The 22,272-nt window shown below is 30.3% G+C and overlaps 1 protein-coding gene across 1 annotated transcript; it reads left to right on the forward strand.

Annotated features, from left to right (window-relative positions):
• The first annotated feature begins 18,455 nt into the window (after window positions 1-18,455).
• CRF3 (cytokinin response factor 3) lies at window positions 18,456-20,403 on the forward strand. The gene has a single exon (XM_085755042.1). It carries the CDS (start codon window positions 18,984-18,986, stop codon window positions 20,079-20,081), a length of 1,098 nt encoding a protein of 365 aa, XP_085611168.1. The 5' UTR covers window positions 18,456-18,983; the 3' UTR covers window positions 20,082-20,403.
• Window positions 20,404-22,272: the final 1,869 nt, after the last annotated feature.

Here is a 22,272-nt window from a genome sequence, read left to right on the forward strand (position 1 = left end):
GATTCTCTGCCACGTCAGACCTTTTGTGTGAATGAGTTGTTGGAGGAGTAAAATATGAAGAATATCAAATTACAAAGGTTGGATTTTTTTTTTTTTTCTACAGAGATTATTTTTCAAATTCACTTATATAGTCCAAAGTGTGTACTTTTTCAAAAGGAAAAAAAAAATGAAATGCCATAGAAAGGATCCAAAAGAAAAAATGATGCATTTCAGATTTTATAATATGATTAAATACGTAAAATAAGCTTCATATTATAAAATCAAAACGAGAGTAAAATTTGTAAAAAAGAATGCGCGCAAGAAGTACGGGGGGTGGAAAAAGATATTACATTTTTTGTTGCAGGTCCGATAAACATTATTTTGCAATTTGTATTGATCCTGGAATTCGTTTCATACTCCCACCCCCACTCAATTAAAATAGATCAAAATTACCCGTAAATGTTTTAACTTTTATGGAATATATATACATGTGTTTTTTTTTTCTAATCTCTATTTGAATTTTACAAAATATTTACTTACCTTGCAAAACTTTCATTTGATTTTTACGAAAAATAATTTATTTTTCACAAATATTTCATAAAATTCAAATTTTAGTATACCAAACACAGTAAAAACGGAAGAGGGCGTCGCTCAAATTTTAGAAATAATAAAATTCTTAAACATCGATGTCAAAAAATCATTTGTCTTTTTGGAGAGAAAAATCATTTCAGTCTTGAAACCGCTTAAATAATCAAATCAAAATGATGGCGCAAATGCCCAATATTTTTTTATTACTTTTTCTACATTCTATTGATTTTTCGTGCGACCTATGAATTTCAGATTATATAATCCAAACGACAAAAGTACGCCATAAAAATATGAAAATCACGTTAAAATATTTCGGGTTTTAAAATCCGAATAGCACGCACGAGAAACTCATACGATGGAAAAAATAATGAGCTAATTTTTTTTTTTTTTTTTACAAATGGAATGGGCTTTCATGTCCATCAGTGATGACTAATTCAAATTTGTAGCACTATTCTAGGTTGTGAGCTCTAAGTTGTCCTTTGAAAAATTATGGATAATTTGTCCGATACTAATAATAGTTAGCTATATGTATTTCAGAAAGTTACTCCACTTACAAATTTATTTATGTGGTTAATTTTAATTGAATGTTGGATAAATTATCCAAAATCCTTCAAAGAGCAGCCTTAAAATATGTCACACATGGAGCCCTCAATCTCTTTTGAAAAAGGGAAATAATTCTTAAAATAAATTTTCATATTTTTTAATTTATCAAACTCCAAAAGGAAGCCCTAAGAAACAGAGATGATTCTTTTGCCAAAAAAAAAAAAACGGAGATAAATCTAACTCTTTTATGACATAAACACACGTTTAAAATGCAGCGAAACTCCCTTTTATTTCCTATGAATCCATATGTGGTCCTACTTCCTTTCCTCTACACCAAACTATTCCACCCTTCAATTCTAAAGAAAGATTGAACTCGTTTATGTGTATTTTCCGTAACAAGGTCCTTAAATTCATGAGCTACAATGCATGGCACTGTCAGGTTAGATAAATGAAAAACTGAGCCCAGCAGCCAACAGCGGTGTACCAAGAGTTCTGCAAAAAAATGGTGTAAATTAAATGTTTCTTTCTTGTAAACATTTAAATGCTTCTTTCTCAGTTGTTACCTGTTTAATTTCTATTTTATTTTAGCCTTGTTTGATGAGGAAAACATAGTACTCCAAAGATATACACTAATACACTATGCATTATAATTTTTTTAGGAAGTAGTCATGCATTATACATGTAGTTAGTTGTTATTTATTTAATTTAATCACTGTTGTGAGAATTTATGCGATCAGTTTAGACTTTAGATGCACTTTTTTTTTTATTTTATAAAAATGTCTTTTTAGGGTGACTCAAAAACCATAAGATCATTATTAAAAAAAAAACTTAAACAGTGCCGTGTTTGTATTTCTTCATAAAAAATCTTTTGAGAAAATCTCAAGATTTTTTTTTAATGCACTGATTATTAATTATATATAATTTTCTGTCGGTTGACTAACGATAGCTATTTTTGCCAACTTGCTATACTTATATCACCAACAAGGGGACAATACCATTATTTTATAGGTGTACGAGTATAGGGAACCGTTAATACCCCTAATTTTCAAACGACTATTGAACCTAAAAATTGATGTCTTTTTTATATGTACACATTCTGGCAGCAATATTATCAAAAATGCATGTATTGGCCAACGAACCTTTTCATGGGCCGTAATCTGCATTAACTCTTCACAACAAACACTATACAACTCCTGTTTATAGAGCTCAGTTATTTAAACATGAGATCTTCACCAGCATGCCAAAAGCAAACATACGTTTATTGTTTCAGCATAACAAGTTGTACGTTTTATACAATTATTCTTGATACACAACATCTGTTATTTTTGTATTTATTTTCATAATTTAATCATATATAATTTGATTGAGCTAATGTAAAATAGCTAAATTGATTCAATAGTTGAACCGTCATTATACATGTTCGAATTTCGCCAATACTGATGTGTTAATATATAATATCTTAATTCCAGTATCATTGTTATTTAAGTAGATATATATTCATCAAGCAAAATATATTAGTAAAATGATATATGGTTTAAAAAACATAAAAGTACGTAAGAAACTAATTAAAAATAATAATTATATTCAACAATTTCAGTGTCTACCCACTTATCAATAAATATGATTTCCACTAATGAATGGAGTATAAGTTATAATGTTATATACTCGGCAATTCTAAATAAAAGAAATCCTTATTTATTAATTTTGTTAGGTCTGCATCAATTTAGCCTAATATTTTCCCGCTCATTTGCTGTATTAGGTTAGCAGTAATTTAACCTAACAAATTTCATCTAAAAAAATGAATCGCACCAATTTAATTCATATCCTCTTGCCTTTTTTTTGTACACTTATTTAATACTAAAAAATTGCATCTCACCAATTTTATTCCTATACTGTTGGCTATATCCTTATTCGTATCAATCCCATTACAATAAACATGTGCGGAGCACGGGTCAAATATCTAGTTATTAGAAAAAATTAACAAGTGTTGATAGATGATTTAGACTAAACCTGGATAGAGGTCCAATACATCTACCAACACAGAAGCTCAATCCATCGCGCGTATGTGACCCAACCCAAACAAACCATCTCACACAAAATGTTGTTCACCAATTTAACCATCGAAGTGCTTGTAGGTACGCCGTACACTTGTAGGTGCCGTCTTCTCCTTCGATGCAACAAAACGTTGTTCACCAATTTAACAAGCCTTCTCAGTCTCTATATATATATATATATATATATATATATATATATATATATATATATATATATATATGGTTGAATATTTCGTTTGCTCTGGTTGTAACATGAGTTCAAACCTAGAATTTATCTTTGGTAAGTTATACGTAAAATTGTAAAAAAAAAAAGTTATACGTAAATTTCATTGTAAACCATTTCTAAAGTTTGTGGCTCTCTTGGCCTTTGCATGGGTCTAAATTTTCCTCAATAAAAAAATTAATAAGAAACTTATATCCTTATTAATATTACCACATTAATTGTATAAGAATTTTCAAAGGTTCTTATGTTAAATCAAAGAAATTAGGATATATGTTATAACTGGACACTTTCCATCATTTTTGATCGAGCATATAATTAATTAAACATGTAAATAAAAGAGTAGGAACAAGCCATGATAAAGCTCAATGAACCTGAAAAGCCAACTCGAGGATGTTGGACACTTTGTAGACACTTTGGAGAAGCAATATACAAACAAGAATGACAATTAAGTGATTTATAATTTTAGTAGAATGACAGTGACAATTAAGTGATATATAGATACTTATATATATATATATATATATATATATATATATATATATATATAAATAGATGCTTATGTATAAAGACTTGATACATTCATTATTCAATGTATCTAAAAAGTAGTGTTTTGTTTATAATAGTGATCGGAGTGAGGATAAAACAAGATATATGAATGTTTGGAAGAGTCCATTCAATTACGCACCAATTTTTTTTTTTTTGAAAGGTACATAACAAAAAAAAGAAGAAGAGTTCCTTACTTTTGACTTATTATTATTCGAACTTATCTTACCAAATTGTCACCTGCGCACGATTTTGGAACCAATATTTGGATTTAATTTTTTTTTTTGTGATGTATTTTGGATTTTTTATTTGGAATCAATATTTTGGAATCCAATATTTGGATTTAGTTGATCATATATAATGTCAGAATAATAGATTTTTTATACTTTGTCTCAACTAATAATAAACTTTTTTTTGGTGGTACAACTAATAATAAACTAGTATAACAATACAAAGTCACCTGCGCACGATTTTGGAACCAATATTTGGATTTAATTTTTTTTTTTGTGATGTATTTTGGATTTTTTATTTGGAATCAATATTTTGGAATCCAATATTTGGATTTAGTTGATCATATATAATGTCAGAATAATAGATTTTTTATACTTTGTCTCAACTAATAATAAACTTTTTTTTGGTGGTACAACTAATAATAAACTAGTATAACAATACAAAGTTTGAGGTAATTTTTTTTTAGAGGAGTTTGAGCTCAATTATAGTTACTTTGTTATAACAAAAAAGCATTATCATAGAAATACAAAGAATATTACAAATCTTGATACGAAAAAGGTTATATTAAATAGATTTTACCCCATAACTTAAAACTCATGCAAACCATTTCATGGAGGTTCAAAACCGCCGCAAAATCTAGGCGCTTCTTTTGTAATGATGATTCATATAATCATATATCACGCATATTTTTCACAATTCACATAATCATATTATATTATAGAGTCACATATTCTTCCATATTATTCACACATTATCACATTGCACATAATTTGGCAGATATCAGTTTGCAACACTACACAAAAGATCGTGGTTTAGCAGCCTGATTTGAAACATCATAGTATAATTTAATCACACAGGAACTTAAAAATCATATCTAACTCATCTTAATCTACCCAACAACTCCTTTAATCGGTTAAATTTATAAATAGGTCTTAAGCAATCGCCAAGCCATAAACATATATGGGAAATCAGAAATTAATGTTTGTCTTACTCATTACCATGCATACACATGACCTAATTGAATCATCTCCCCACACACCTTAGATTTTCTAGATTTTTACCACAAACTAGATGTTTGGCCTTCAAATTAAAATCTCCCCAAAATGATTGGTAGAACTCCCAATTGATGATATTGATTCAAAGATAATTTTGTTCGGTAGAGAGGGCCTCCAGCGATCAAGGATTCAAGAATTGAATCGGAGGTTGAAGATTCAATGAGTGAATCTGAAAGTTCAAGGGGAGAGAGATCTAAGTGATGGAAAAGGTTTCACCAAAACGCGGCCAAGGGTTTTAGAAAAAACCCTAGAATTTTTTTTATTGTGACTTAAATAGTGTGCAATTTTGCATACACATGTATTCAAGCGATAAACATCATGCATTCAAAAAGCTATATCTCACTTAAAATGTTTGCTCGCATATGCCAGTCAATACGATCTCATATACGATACTAGCCAAGATTTAAGTTCTTCCCACACTAGTGTCGCACATGCAATCAAAGCCCATCACATATGTGATGGTAAACATACACAAAAATTAAGTTCTAATTTGAGATTTTATAGAATATGATCACTTTATCTAATGTTCAATTTGACCATGAAGTGTAGCTTAGTTGGTAAGAAGCTCCACACGTATACACAGAAGTTCGTGGGTTCAAGTCATAATGAGGTGAAGCAGAGAACAATATTAATTCTCTTTAAAAAAATATACAATGTAGTCTAAAAAACTTTTTTTTTTGTGTGTGGTTTGTAGGCTGATTTTTTTTCCCATTAAATAGCAGAAGTTCGTGGGTTCAAGTCATAATGAGGTGAAGCATTCTTTTTAAAAAAATATACAATGTAGTCTAAAAAACTTTTTTTTTTGTGTGGTTTGTAGGCTGATTTTCTTTTCCCATTAAATAGCCTTCTAAAAATTTTAAAAAATATACAATGTAGTCTAAAAAACTTTTTTTTTTTTGTGTGGTTTGTAGGCTGATTTTTTTCCCATTAAATAGCCTTCTAAAAATGCATTGAGCATTTTATTTGTTTTTTTTTTTTTTTGTTTAGAAAAGTATATCATAGTCCAGATGTAGGCTAGGTCAAATATTATCTTTACAATTAGTAAAAAGACAAAAGACAAGTTGTACAAGTGAACATTAGACTCATCTTTCTTCTTTTTACTAGTAGACCAAAATTTTAGAGTGAAGAAGTGTATTTTTATTAGAATAGAACGAAAATTTAAATTTATAATGTCCATGTTTTTTCAACCATATTAATGAAAATTTATTTTAACATGATGCATAGTTATTCAATTTTTTTTTAGGAACATAGTTATTCAATTTGAATGCCTTTTCAATCATTTTCTAACCGATATATTACAATAACGGTAAATATCTAGGAACATCGTGACCCATGTCGTGTATGTTTTAATATTTTCTAATTTGACTATTGTACTTTGATCACATTTTTATATTCACAAGCATATGTATCCAACGTGGATCTGTTAAGACAATCTACTTTGATTTAAAAACTAATACAACAATTTTTCAACAAAATTTAAAATCTTGCAAATGGGTCGTGTCCACGACTGGGTTTAGAAAGCATGGCCCTTAAAATCCGGTTCATTAATTAAGTAAAACCCAATTACCTAATCTCAGTTCCATGTACTTCTGGTAACCTTGTCTCTTGTGAGGACAAACCCACAATGCACGGTTGAATATATCACCTGAATAGGCTAATTAGTGGCATTTTACATGTCAATTTTAGGTCACTACGTTGAGTCAATGCAATTCCTTAGCTGTAGTTGTCGACAACTATATAATTAACACTTAATATATGCAATTATATGTACTTTTAGAACCTTAATGCTATGTGTTAATGATATTAGATCAGTACAAAGTACAATTTTAAATATAGTTAATCAGTACTACAAATTATTAATAATAATAAAATTAAATTATTAAGGAATTAATGATATTGGTTTCTCATGCTACCCACTCAAAAATTTCTAATAATACTGAGCAAATGTATTATGAGAATTTTGAAGTGGATACCAACTTTTTATTTTGGGTGAGACAAGAAAAGAAAAATCACATGTCTTGCAGAATACATGAAGCTTGCGGCATATAGTTTGCCATTTATATGACAATAATAAAGCTTAGATTATTTTAAACAATTTAATTTAATTATTCCCAAAACATTAAACCAAATACTTTGTAAGTAAGCACGAGTGGGTTATGCTTTTGCAGGACAGGTTTTTGGAATTGAACTTTTTCTCTACCAAACCTCCTTATTCTCTGAGTTTAGCTTTGTCTTTCTTTTGTTTGGTTCTTTACTACTTTTCTTCTTTTCTAATTTTTTCCCCCTCCTTTCCACCGTCTCCTGATTAACCATAAAGTACATTACACATTATTTTTATGTCTATAACCAAACCCAAATTCTAACATATCCGTTATTACATTGATTTAAGGGGTTTGAAGTTTATTAAGAAGTAAGAACAAAAACATGTTCCTTCCACCACCCTCATTTTGATGCAGAAATTTTTTGAGTTGCCACTAAATCCTTTCATTCTGCCTAACTTTCAGAGTAAATTAAGATTCCAAACTCCCAAGCAATTAGCGCATTTAGTGTTTGTCAGCATAAAAAAATTATTAGTACAAAGCTCAAAGCTACTAATACCTTATTAAAGTATGGCTCAATTTTGGAATTTAGGCAAAAAAAATTATAATGTTAATTAGTGTATATTTAAAATCACAACGATATTGACAAAATCATGGTAGGATAGTGATTTTATTGAAGTTTAAAATGTAGTTTTTATCAAAATCATGATAGCTACCATGATTATAGAAAACACAACGTCAATTAAAACATGCACTTAAAATAGGTCAAATGCATCTAAAGGTCCTTTAAGTTTCAAAAGTCTTAAACAAGTCCTTTTAGTTTTTGAATCGTTTCAAACAAGTCCTATTATAGATAACATAGTTGGTAATTTCTTCCTTGAACTCATCTTTGGTACCAAATCTGGCTCCTAACACCCACTTAAAATGAGTCATCTTTTTAGGCATGACAAATGGTAGATAATGCTCTTTGTTGCTATCATCTGAATCATCACCATCATCCTCTAAAATGACTTGTTTGAAACGATTCAAAAACTAAAAGGACTTGTTTGAGACTTTTGAAACTTAAAGGACCACTTTAGGAAAAACGAAAAACTTAAAGGACCTTTAGATGCATTTGACCCTTAAAATATTATGTTGCATTTTAGTGCTATTTCACGGTCAATATAAACCGCGGTGCCGATTTGTTAAATAAAGAAAAACAGTGCCATTCAAGGGGCCAGCAGGATCAACATTAACCCTCCTCTTTCTTCACGAGATAAAATCCCTCATGACTATATGTTTTGTAATTGCAGATTTGCAGGCTTTTCCACATTGCATACATTACAGCCACATTTGCTGCTATATTCTTTTTGTACATTTGCTGCTACATTTAAATTAACACAAGATAGTTTGCAAACCGCATTACTACATGTTAGATATTAATAGAAAACGTTCAGTCTTAAATAGACGTACTAATAAAGTGAAATCTTCCATTGAAATTAAAGCCATTTTAGCTTCTTTTTTTATTGCATCTTTTTCGAGTTTTTGCTAGGAACGAAGTATTAACAAGGATCATTTGGTATGGTAAATAATTAAAACAAACGCGATCTTTTCTAGGTCTGACAAAATAAAATAATGAGAAAGAAAAAAATACAAAATAAAATAAGAAAACAGCATCACCTTTTAGAGAGAAAAAATTTATTAATTGGAACCAACATTGTGAATGTTTCAGTAAATCAAATTCTAATATTTATACATTTAAATCTCTACTATGCATTTTAGATAAATTTGTATAGGTAATTATTTAGAGGTATACGTATACAGTTTCTATTGTTGATGTTAATAGGTGTGCTGATGCTTTAGCCAAAGAGATTTTGTGTATTGTTGTGTTTCTTTTTTCTTTCTTTCTATTGTTTTGGAGGGCTTCCACCTTGATTTAAAAAAATATAATACATATAAACAATTTATTTTGTATATTATAAAAAAGGATATAATAGTTTCACATATTTTGATATGCGTGCGTGGTTATGTGGGACTGCCTGCACTGAATGTTGCCTGATGATAGTAGTAGTTTCTTCTAATTCACAATTGACATATTCATGCACGACTCATCACGTCTCTTTGCAATGCTCAAAAGATACTGTTTTTTATATGTAACTCTAATTCTTTAGAGGGGCACGTGATCAGCTGGAACTTGCTAAGTTTATCATCATCCCCTCTCGGTCAATTGATCAGTTGAATACTTCATTAACTATATATAAAATATATTTTATATTCGGTAGAGGTCAGAATTCGAATTCTGAATTTCCGACTTATTCACTTTAAGATATAAGTTTCTAGTCACTAAACTACTTAAGAAGAATACACATAGATGATATTTGAATTCATTAATCATTTGATCAAAGGTTTCATACCTAATTGGTGCAGAAAAACACATTTTTGGAGATATATTTAAGTGAATCTCGGCTACTTAGCTAAAAATTTACAAATGGCACAACGATACCTTGGTTTATCTAAAGAAAAATGTACATGCGTTTCAAGGTACATGTTAAAAAAACTATAAAGTAATTCTTCCTAGACGTCTTCCGAGAAGTAATTTTTAGATGGTTAAGTGACCAACAATTGGTATTTGGTTACACCTCATAAAGTGAGAAAAATTGTGAGTTACCAAATACCAATTGTTGGTTACTTGACGGAAAAGTTTTTCCCAAAAATTGTGCAATTTAATTTTATTAGAGATATTATTTATTTGATTATACGTACATAGAAGTTAGAATCACGTGACAGAAATAAAATTAATCCTTGCATCCACCGTAATGTTCTCAACTTTCACAGACAATACTGCTAGCTGTTTAATTGACTTATTACCATGGGCGTTTTTACCACCCGGCTAGCCCGGGAACACACCCGGGCTCAACCCATACCTTCTCTGTATCGCTAAAAGAAATTTACAAGAAATTTGACTTATAGTGACAGCCAAAATCCGTCACTATAGGGCAAATTTCCGTAGCTAAATCTATCTATCAGTGCCAAATGGTTGTCATTGCATGTTTTCCACTTTTACCTACGGACAAAACGTATTTAATTCTAAGGAGACCATTTAAAAATCATTATGGACTTCTACCTACGGTTTCGGCTGTCACTAAAACTTATCATTGTTTTATTTATTTTTATTATATTTTCTATTCTACTATAAATTCTAAAAATGAATAATTCATAAAATTACCGCTAAAATTAGTTTAATCAATATAATAAAATATTATCATCAATATCATTGGAATTTGAAATTGATTACTATAATCAATTTTTAGAATAAATTATTGAAGTGACTTAACTAAAATAATTCTCCTTAACTATGAACTCATTCACCCAAGCCAATACACGATACTCACAAAAATTCTTAATACTCACATAAATTAAAATCTATATATACTCCATTGCTCATTTAATTTATGGTAACAAAATTTATGGCAAAAGTTGGAAGTCCACCAGTTATCAAGCAATGTCAATGAGCTAGTAAAATAATCTTATAAGCCCATGAGAAATAATTGTTTTCAACAAGATCAACGATGTGTGGTTCAATGACTTGATGATATGTTACACGGAGCGGGAGATATTCAAATCACATGTTGATATTCTTCGAACATTCACCGCAAAGACGTTTCAGAAAGGACATTTACCTCCTAATTTTATTTAGCACACTATTGACAGGTTATGTTTCATCTCTCTTGTTTCAAACTGTACTTTTATCGACAAAATGACGAGCCTATTTTATTTCGATTTATGACTATTTATATATTATGTCACATGTGAATTTGCGGTCAAAATTTTGCCCAGGCTCGATAAAATTTCTGGCTTCGCCACTGCTTATTACTGAGTAAAACAGTGGAAGCCATTAGCTATCTCTTCTCATTTTTAATTATATGTTATTTTAATTAATTAAGTTCTTTCTTATATGGCTCAAACTTCAAATTATGACACTCACAAAACCAACATCTCTTGCTTCGGACAGAAGTTTATGGTTGCGTTAATTTCTAGTGAAGACTAAGGAATGAATGAAAATTCAATTTCACTCCATCTTTGTGTTATTACCATTGTTATTTTAAACCTCATCACTCTGTAACCTTGCTTGCAACCGTTAAATTATCTTATATGGAAATACGAGCTGCATTGTTTTGTCTCAAACATGACACAAATATTAAGACCGACATAATACTAGTTAAAGCTTCAAATTGTATGTGATAACTGGCCCTTCTTTTTAGAACAGATCTTACTATTCAATAGTTTATGTTTTCGGATTTATTACGGGAACATGTACTAGTCTTGTATGCGCAATATTTTTTTTTTTTTAACTAAGATATGTATTATGGTGCTCAGATGCTAGAACTGATTTTCAATGTTGATTGAGAGTATTTCTCAATCAATAGTTTTTCACATGAGGCGAACCCCCAATATCTTAGCATTGCTAATATGATCTTTTGATCGAGCTTGATTTCAAGACATGGTTGACAACTAAAATAATTAAAATGAAGACGCCGCATAATTTTTTATGCATTTTACGCTGTTGAACATAAACCTCTCCTTATAAAGGTAAAAAAAAAAAAAAATTAACACATTATACATCTAAGCACTGTGCAAAGAATAAGAAAATATAGTTAACAAAGTTACAAACCACCATGTTAATGAGTTTCACCAACGACAAATTGTTCAGGAGAACCTGAGTTTGATTCATAAGTGGAATAACTCTTGGTCAAACTATCTTTACCTCACAACCAAGTTTCTGATTATCAAAATCTCTTTCCCCTGCGAACCGTTAAGTTTGCTTATAATTAAAGACGAGATCAGAGTACTACTCGATCTCATTTTAAGTACTCTATCTAGTCATCAATATGACAAAAAATGTTTCAAATTTTAGTCATTATAAGTAAAAATTAACTATTTCTTAAGTATTTAATGTTATTATTCCTAATACATTTTTTATTTAATTCAAAAAAAATTAATACGGATAGTTGAGTAAGTTTTTTTTTTTGTTGACAAAACGGATAGTTGAGTAAGTTTTCTACTATCAAAGAAAACAATTTAGTATATTTTATATGAAACTAGAAAATCAATTGTAGTGACCCGAACTTTTTAATCACAATAAAGGTAGTTATTTTTGTTTATAAGTAGTGATTGAAGTATTATCATATTAACAAAAAGACAAATATTGTAAAATATTATTTTGTTTTGGAAAATGTTAACCAGTGCTGCCGGGGCATTGGTTAAGCAGCTAAAAGAGGTAAGATTTTATTAAAAAATGGTGTAATAATTAGTTAGTCAAAAGTAACAGTTTATATTTCCTAGACAATTTTTCTACTTTTGTATTCCTTTTGTTTTTTATTCAACCTCCAACTTGTACGTAGTGTAGTCTTCCTTGTGATTTGTCGAATTTGGTGTTCTTGGCTGTGTGTCTACCTTGGTCCAAGGTCTGTGTATTACTTGGCTCAATGTGACAATGTCAATGGTGAATAGACCACTTCCCAAGATTTTTCTCAACATTGATTTTGCTTTTCACGATCCATAGACATTTGAATTGGTGGCTTGGCTTAGAATTATATATCTCCTATGTCATGGGATCTTTCAAATTATACACAACACCTTGATGGTTTAGTTTTATGTGACTCAAATTCAAAAATGAAGAACAATATAGCTTCTTAAAACATTTAAGAACTTTTTTATATAATACTCTATTCTTACAATCATAAGGGGCACATTTGTTTATTTCACATAAATTATAATAAACTACTATATAAACAAAAGAAATATATTTGTAATTTTGCCAAATTATTTGACCAAATATTAGTTCAAGTATTAGTTTATTTTCTATTACCATAAATGTAGAGTTTAACTCGATAGTGATCCACATAATATTAATTAAATGATTCGTTTAGAGAAAAGTTTTTAAAATAATTCTAAAACATTCATTATTAACTTGCAAGTATTTTTTTTTTTTCCTAAACCGAAAACTGAACTTATTTTCGCCAAAAGCAAACAATGAATTAAAAATAATGGAAAATAATCATAAAATTCATTTGAATGAAATATAAGCAAAATATATATTTGAAAAATGGTGTAAATTTAAACCACATATTTTACCCCAAAAAAAAGAAAATTTAGACCACATTGCAGATATTATTTTCATTTATATGTTATTGTAAGTATTATTCTTGTACTTTTCTTTATTTTTATCAAAGGAGTTAGAACATATGTAAAGTTGAATAAAAAAAGAACATATGTAAAGTTAAAAAAGCCTTGCAAGTAAGGAAATGTGTGTACTAATACACAGATGAGAAACCTTTGTTTTGTCGGAATATTTTGGGAAATATCAAGTGCGCCCACTTGTCCAAAACAAGTTGTATTGATACCTTTTTATCCCTATCACATGATGCCAAGGGATATAGCGTACGTTGTCTTATACTCAATTTTTGTGTTCTTTATTTTTTTACTTTATTTACATTTTGTAAAGCTAGTAAGAATGCGGGTCCATGAAAAAAAAAACATTAGAAAAGCTCCTCTTAAAAAAATGAATAGAAAAACTATAATCCGATTCCAATGTAATACATGGAATTGGTTAATAGTTTAATTTTTTTTTTTACAAAAGCAAAACGACATTCATTCATTCATTCAAATCGATAGAGTACATAATTCAATACCGCTAAAAACGTAAAGGATAAATCTGCGAACAATCTCACAGCATCCAAGTTAATAGCATATAACGGCATAATGCCTACAAAAATATATGATAAAATTAAAGTAACCGGAATATCCATGCCTCTGGATCTGCAATGTTGACGCTCAAATCTTTGATTGAATAATCGATCTGTCAATATGAATCAAATGAACACCGCAAGAAACAGAAAATCTAACAACGCCGCACAGGACGACGAACAACACACCTCCACACTTGGATGGCAAAATTACGAACAGAAAAACCTAGATCGATGTGAAAAATCACTTATTTAGATTGAAACAGAGAGAAAAAGATGAAGATGAGTGATTTCAGGTCAAAAATTGACCCAAAACCACCCCCTCAATGAAGAAACTGGAAGAGAAAACCTAGAGAGAAAAAACTAGGGCCGACTTCTTGGAGAGAGATATGATTTCTTGGTTAATATGTAGCCGTCAATTTCAATAATTTAAAACTATTTATCATAAGAATAAGGGTCATGTTAACCAGTGCCCCTGGGGCACTGGTTAAGGAAGTTAAAAGTGGAAATTTTAAGTCAAAAAGAACATTTTTTAAGCTTTTAATGCAATGACAGCACAACTTTCAATGCAAGATACTACTATATTTAACTCCTTAACCAGTTCCCTGGGGGCACTAGTTAACATTTCCCTAAGAATAAATATGGTTCAATTTTGTCATCGTATTTATAGCCTAATGGTTTTTGGTTGTGATGTCTTTTTTGTTTTTTTGGTTGTGAGGACATTTTGTATGAAATTTCATATTTAAACACAAGTCATCGCATTTTTCTTACTCATGTGTTTATTTTAATATGTGTTGATCACTAGGTTAATCGGAAAAATGAAATATTTGTTCGAGTTTTTTTCTTCATAAAGTGTGCAAGACAAGTGGAAGAACATCTTACTGAGCTCTCGGTAATAACATGAGCATTCCTGAAAATTTAACTCCATACACGATTAAAAATGTCTCAAAGCTCATAGAACAAAATCGAATCCTTAATGATGTCAAAAATAAATAAATAATGAATCCTTAATTAGTGGACTAACTTCACATAGTCAATATTTTTCTGGTAGAAAGCTTTTGACACAATCCTTTCATCAACACATACCAGGATATGTCACTAACGCCAATTCACCTGATGATAACAGCAAAAATATTAATGTAATGTTACATCATATATATACTCATATATATCTAACCACAAGGGATGCTGCATAAACCAAAACAGCCTTTTTATTTTCTAAAACGGCAAACACAGTCTTGCTTATACTTGTTTTTTATTTTTATTAAACTAAAAATTTCAATTCTTATTTGAAAATATAATTACCACCAATCAGTAGGTGACATGTAAAGACATAAGTCACAACTGGACTTATATATAAAGCCAGGTCACAGGCATTTACAACAACCTTTCCAGTGTACAAATTATTTTTGACTGTAACATAAGCTTACACACATTTTTTGTCTTTCCTTATTAAGTTTATTTATTTCATGAAATAAAACCAAAAAAAACAGTCGCCCACTTTGTTTTATGTCCTGTTTTAGACTTCCACGTATTTTTGGGTCCTTTTCTTTTTGCCGGACATGGCCTTTGAATTCACATTTTATGTTTATATTCTCCCATCTTTGCATGAATTTTATTATTAATTAGAAGGAAAAAAATTCACAAATTTGTCGTCATAATTTCATTTGTAAGTCATAACAACATGTTAATATTCTTTTTCTATCATACTTGCACTTAGAGATGGAGTTAAAAAGAAGAATCAGCAGAGGTCACGGTCCCCCAAACTTTAAATAAAAAATGTATTCATATGTTATTATATTTTCGGTCTATATATTTATTTTTTATGAATTTTATTTGATATATGTACAATGACCCATTATTTGGACTCAATATATTCAACGTTAAACAATTAAGTTTATATTCAACGTTAAACAATTAAGTTTATAAGCTTAATTACACTACTCCTTAATAGCAAAAAAGAAAGTGTTGTTTTGTCTACATCTTATAGAAAACCCAAATCCTTAACTGAAATTCCAATTTATGATTCCTAGTTGCAATTTCATGTAAAAATATTGAATCACAACACGTGGTTTTATTTAGACACTATCAATCACTACCTACGTTTGTATTTTCGTTGTTTCATGTGCTTTTGTCGGCTATTCCAAAATCGGTTTAGTCTTTATCATTCTTTGGCAAGCCTCAAGGTACTCAACTTTCTTATATAATTAAAATTTCTTAAATATCTTGCATATTTTGTGCCTTTGAAAATTTATTTTTCTTCACAAAACTATGCTTTTACATCTCTAACTAATCCAAGGTCTCATAACTTCAAATTAGTCTAACCTAAATTCATGCATTAGGGATGAGAAAAAGGGGAACTCATCCTATCCTATTTCTTAGATGATGATGATGCAAAACCCTAAGCTGCCCTTTTGCTCCCAACCCAACCTTTTCCTCCAAATTCCTCTTTAGCATCATAAAACTCTAATTCAATTTGACCCTCTTTATTTCTAAATTGCTAGATTACAAAAGAAATGTACCTAATATTACTTTAATATAAAAGTTACACGTTTGTAAGACCTAATTCAACTGACGACATCAATATTAGTATATCAAACATCTTCACCGAACTCAAACTCAATATATTACAATTATTCAAACTCAAGACATAGCAATTATGTGTTTAAACTTCAGGTGATACTTACCACTTTGACGGACAAAAGAAGAAGATATATTATACAACTTAGTGTATATTTGAATCCGCCACACAAAGTTACTATTGTATTTTTTGTTGACAAAGTTACTATTAAAAAAAATAGCAACATAAAAGGGAAAACAAAAAATAAAAACGTTAACATTGCTAAAACAAGTTACTATTATTAACCCACCAATACACATGACCTACCCACCACCCCATGCCAGCTCAAAATGTAGTGTTTTCACGAAAACAGCCATGAGTATCACATTATCAAATTACCCTCTTGTCTTTATGCAATGTCAAATACATTTTTCGAAAATAATTGTATGAGTTTTTTTTATTGTTGTACGTTGGATATCTTCATGTACAATTACATATATTACAAACTCATCATTTTAAGAATTTTAACCTTGTTGCATGTTTACGGTAGAAAACATATGCTAACGTGTATTCTAAGGGCACAACTTAATATGTTAAAAAATGAATCAATCAATGAATGCACAAGTTGAAAAGAGTAAAATCAAGACTTTTAAAATTAATACAAAATTTTCAAGATTTTATTTCTATTTTTGATTTCTTATCTTGTGTCTTTAGGACATAAGTTAGCATTTTCCTTTTGTTTATATATAAGTCAATTTTGTTAAAAAACAATGCATATTCATTTAGTCAAAACAATTAAATACATTTTAATTTTTCGAAAACATTTATTAATATGCAATGTGTTTAAAAGAATAATTATTCTCTCTTTTGTAACCACGCTCAGAATCAGTCAAAGAAAATATTTACACAAAAGATCCTTATAGACATTCGATAGAAATAAAGAACTTGTCCCCAACATCGCATTATATGAGTATGTGTTAGAGTTCAAACGACGTTTTCCACAATTATTCGATTAAAGGGTGAATTTCTAATCATAATTCTATTTGGTAATAAAAATAAAAGAGCTTATTTTGTGCACAATGATAAAATTTGAAAGAGAAATGATACTTTGACAACAACTTTTTGACAACTTCTAGACAATTTTCTCTCTCATACTCACATGATGTTGTTATCCTCTCTCTTCCTTTTTCTCTCTCCATTGTTTTTGACCAATAAGAAGTGAGAAAAACAAGGTTGTCAACAAAGTTGTCATCAAATGGATGTCAAAATATCATTACTCAATTTGAAAACTTCTTTCAAAACAAAAAAAATTGCAAACTTCTAAACTCAAATTTGTTCAAAGCAAACTTCTGTACTCAAAGGGACAGTGTGATTAATTTGGAGCATAATCGACGGAGGATAAGAAAATGAAGGAAAATGGAGTATTGTGTTTTTTTTTTTTTTTTGGTACAATGTAAATGTATTGTGTTTTATTAGTCAAACCAATTTGACCAAGTATCTTGGGCCTCACGTGACTCACATCACAATACTACTGAACAAAGATTGTGGTATATGATTGCTCAAATAAACACCGTTAGATGTTGTCTCATTGGTCTAGATCTCTCTTACGTGAAAACATCTCACCAACGTGTTAAAATCTCGTATTAAATGCGGCGAGTCGTAGAATTATGTCTTCTCACTATCAACTCAAAACCTTTTCAATTTCTCTCTCTTCTTCCTTTTTTTCAAAGGAAACAATAAATTGAAATTAATGAAAATAAATTTGTAACATAAATAAATTAAAACATAGAAATAAAATACAAATAAAAACAAAAAGGTATTTATATGATTTAATTTAATGAAGAATGATATTTTTCTATTTCTTTTTTCGGCTGTTGAATCCTATAAAACGGGATTTTAGTGTTTTGGTCCTCTCATAAACACTGAACTATACTATTGCTCTCTTCAATTCTTAGCCTTCTTTACCCATTCACTGATACCAACAACACACATCACTCTTCACCCAACAGAATCTATACCTTTTCTTCCTTCTATTCTCCTCTTTCCCTTTGAATCCATAGATTTTTCATCTTTTTCATTCAAGAGAAGTTTCAACGAAAGTCTCCTCCAGTCACAAACTCCTCAATACAAGAATCACCACCCGTGATGTTAAAAGCTCTTCTTTCTTCTTTATTCTCATCACTCTCTACTCCTTTCCGTTTTTAATATCTACACCCTTTTACTTTCTTTCACTTTTTTGTTTCTTGATCTTTTTTCCTCTTAAATCTTTACCTTTTCATATCTTTTTGGAAGATTTCTTCATAAAAAGCCTTTGGAATACTCATCCTAAAGGTTTATAGGCTATAACCCTTCTTCTTCACGGTTCTCTTTATATTCTATAACCGGGCCTATTTGTTCCTTAACCACACACACTCTTTTTTCTTTGTCATAAGAGTCAAACACAATGGAAAAACAGAGAAAACAGAGTAGTAAGAGTATCCTATGCAAATACACAGAACATGAAACTGTTACAAAAAAACTCATCACAACAAAGAAAAACAGTAACAACAATACAACCATAAACCCAAGAGTTGTAAGAATATCTGTTACCGACCCAGATGCAACTGACTCATCAAGTGATGAAGAAGGACAAAGACAAACCTTCAGAAACAGAACAAAACGTTATATAAACCGTGTTGAAATTGAAACCACTGCAAAAGCTGTTGTTAACAGAAAAAGACCCGCCGGAGAAACATCAACGGTTCGACGGCCGGCGAAGATTCCGGCAGTCAACAACGGTAAAAAGTTCCGTGGTGTACGGCAGAGGCCATGGGGAAAATGGGCTGCAGAGATTCGAGATCCTGCTCGGAGGGTTCGTCTTTGGTTAGGTACGTTTGAAACTGCAGAAGAAGCTGCTATGGTTTATGACAATGCCGCCATTAAGCTTCGTGGACCAGACGCTTTAACAAACTTCCTCACACCGCCGCAGAAAGAAGATATTCCGGTAGAACCCTCCACCGTGAAACCTGAAATGAAACCAGAAATGAAGGTGGTTGTTGATGCTGATGTTGAAGGAGAAGCTTCTGGACTTGGTAACTCTGGTTATGATTCCGGTGAAGAAATTTGTGTTCCACTTTCTTCTCCAACTTCAGTTTTAAATTTCCGGAGTAACTCCGGCGAAGAGGAACAAAGTGAAGGTTGTGAAGTTTTCAGAGACTGTCAAGGTGAGACAACAACAAATTTGTTCGATGAAACTGCGTCGTTTTTTCAACAAGACATGCCTTGTTGGGATGATGTGTTCAACTTCCAAACACCAGATTTTCCTACGTTGTTTGAAGAAGACCATAACAGAATGATGTTTGAAGAAAATACAACGCCGTTTTTGTTTGATGAAGATTTAAGTGACAGCATTGTTCTTGCTGACTCACTCATAGATTTTGACAAAGCATGTTTTCCTTCACCTTCTTCTTCTTCTTCTTCTTCTACTACTACATCTTTGTGTCAAGTGGATGATTTCTTTCAAGACATTTTGTTAGGTTCAGATCCTCTTGTTGTGCTTTGAGAACAGAAGCTGAGGTTTTGTACCATGATTTTGGTTCCGGTGAGATAACAAAAAATATAAAATAAAAAGGTTACTTCAAAAATAATTAATATTAATTAGTTTATTTGGTTATTATTATTTGTTTTGTACACTCTGTTTACAAAATGCTAATGGAGTGTATGGTTGAGTGAAGTTTTGTTTAGATTCTTTTTTCTTTTTCTTTGGGTCGAAGGTTTTGTTTAGATTCTACTTGTAATAGTTTGTTATTTTTACCTAATAATTAGAATGGTTGAAAAATGTAATGTATATTGATTGGAAGGTTTAATATTCCAGTTCTTTACAATTCGGTACTGTTAATTAGAAGGTTTAATATTGATTGGAAGGTTTAATTAGAACCACATCTTGTTCTTTGAGATGCCTATTGTTGTAGTTTGAATTTAATTTAATTAATTTTTTCCACAAAAGAGTTAATCAATTTTGATTTGTTGAAGAAAACAAAGAAATGTCAAATATTGAATAGAATTTGTGGGGTGGGGGCGTTGATTGCGGTTGTGGCCGGTCAGTCGGTGAATACAAAACGGTAGCAGCAATTTGATTTGATTGTCTATGTGGAAATAATAATGTGAAATTAAAGACTTTAATTGTTTTATTTTTTTTTTTAATTTGAGAATCTAATGGTAATGTTTAAAACGTTATAGTAATACTTAGTGCACGCGGGGTTAGCATAAAATAAAAATCTTGGAAGCTTTAAGGGTGTGCGAGTCCCATGCTGCAAAGAAAGAAAGTGTATAAAGAGAAAGTACTGCGTGTGTATAGTGTACATCAAAAGCTGAACGGCAGAAGAGCGTATTAATTGTCGGGATTGGACTTTTTCATTGCACGAGACTTGTTTTGGTCTATTTTCCGTCTTTGTCTGCCTTGGCTTGAGATATCTTACAACTACAATACAACAAAGGAGTCATACTGTATTATACTGAATCATACCGTACACTACAAGTAGTCTGCCAATATATTTAAAAATGGTCCACAAGTTAAAATGCAAGTGTTAAAATATCAAGATAAATGGCTCAACTCATAAAATATTGAAATTATTAGATTGGATTTTGTGATCGGAGTTTCAATCCCGACTTCTTCATTTATGTGTGTGAAGTTTTATCACAAAATTTAGATGTATTTTCTTTTTTGAAGGAAGATGTATTTTCTTATGTGTTATTTTTATGGTTCTTCACATAAAATTCACTTTTTGTGGTTATAATAAATTTTGTCAAAATCACAAGTAGTTACAAGTATTTTTTCAAAGGATTAAATTGAGCGATTATCGTAAGATCAAAACTAAAATACATATTTATTCAAGAGCTAGAGATAAATAAGAGAGCTATCCCAATTTTGTTTAAAGGAATAACGTGAACAATTCACCATTTCCATGAGTATTACTCAGTTGGTAGAGATGTCACTTTATATATATAAAGGTCAGGGTTCGAACTTCGTATTTTCACCTATTCATCATGGTGAATTTTTAGCCATTAAGCAACTTGAAGAAGAAAAAAGAAACAAATGTGAGCAAATCACTTTATAATATAAAGTAGATAATATCAATCATTAAATAACAAATCATATACATATACATCTTAGGTACATTGTAGCAAATCACAAGTTCTTGAAAACAATTCGTAAATTTTATTTATTTTATGTAGTTACTCGGTTTAGGTGGTCCAAATCCATGAACCATTTTTTTTTTTAAGGATAACTCCCTCCAGCACAACAAGTATCAGAACGACTTATTAAAAGAACAAAATAACACTGCAAGAATCTCCAAACAAACATAAAGGAAAATGAGCACGCAAGAAACTAGAAAACAACAGTTAAGCAAGGAATATAATTAAGTCTCCATAACTCATACTCAAAATCGAAAGCAGCATAAGTCGATTTTATTCACGAAAAAATTGAAGCTTTTTAACCTTTTCACTTAAATAATGTAAAAGTTCCTCCTTGTGCTTAAAAATACTCATATTTCTCGCTAAAGCCAAGTAATATTGAGATCCAACCGAATTTATTTAGAGTATCTCCCTAACCCATCAAATAGCATAAAATGATCCAACAAATTTTCATGACTTGCAGTTGAGAAGCCTAACCAACCAGCACCTAAAGACCAAAATCGACCATAAAAGTCACGGTTAAAACTTTGGAGGAGAAACATAAAAATGCAATAACG

The sequence above is a fragment of the Medicago sativa genome, chromosome 3, assembly GCF_051527215.1.
Source record: "Medicago sativa cultivar Bolivia chromosome 3, Bolivia_mono, whole genome shotgun sequence".
Lineage (NCBI taxonomy): Eukaryota > Viridiplantae > Streptophyta > Magnoliopsida > Fabales > Fabaceae > Medicago > Medicago sativa.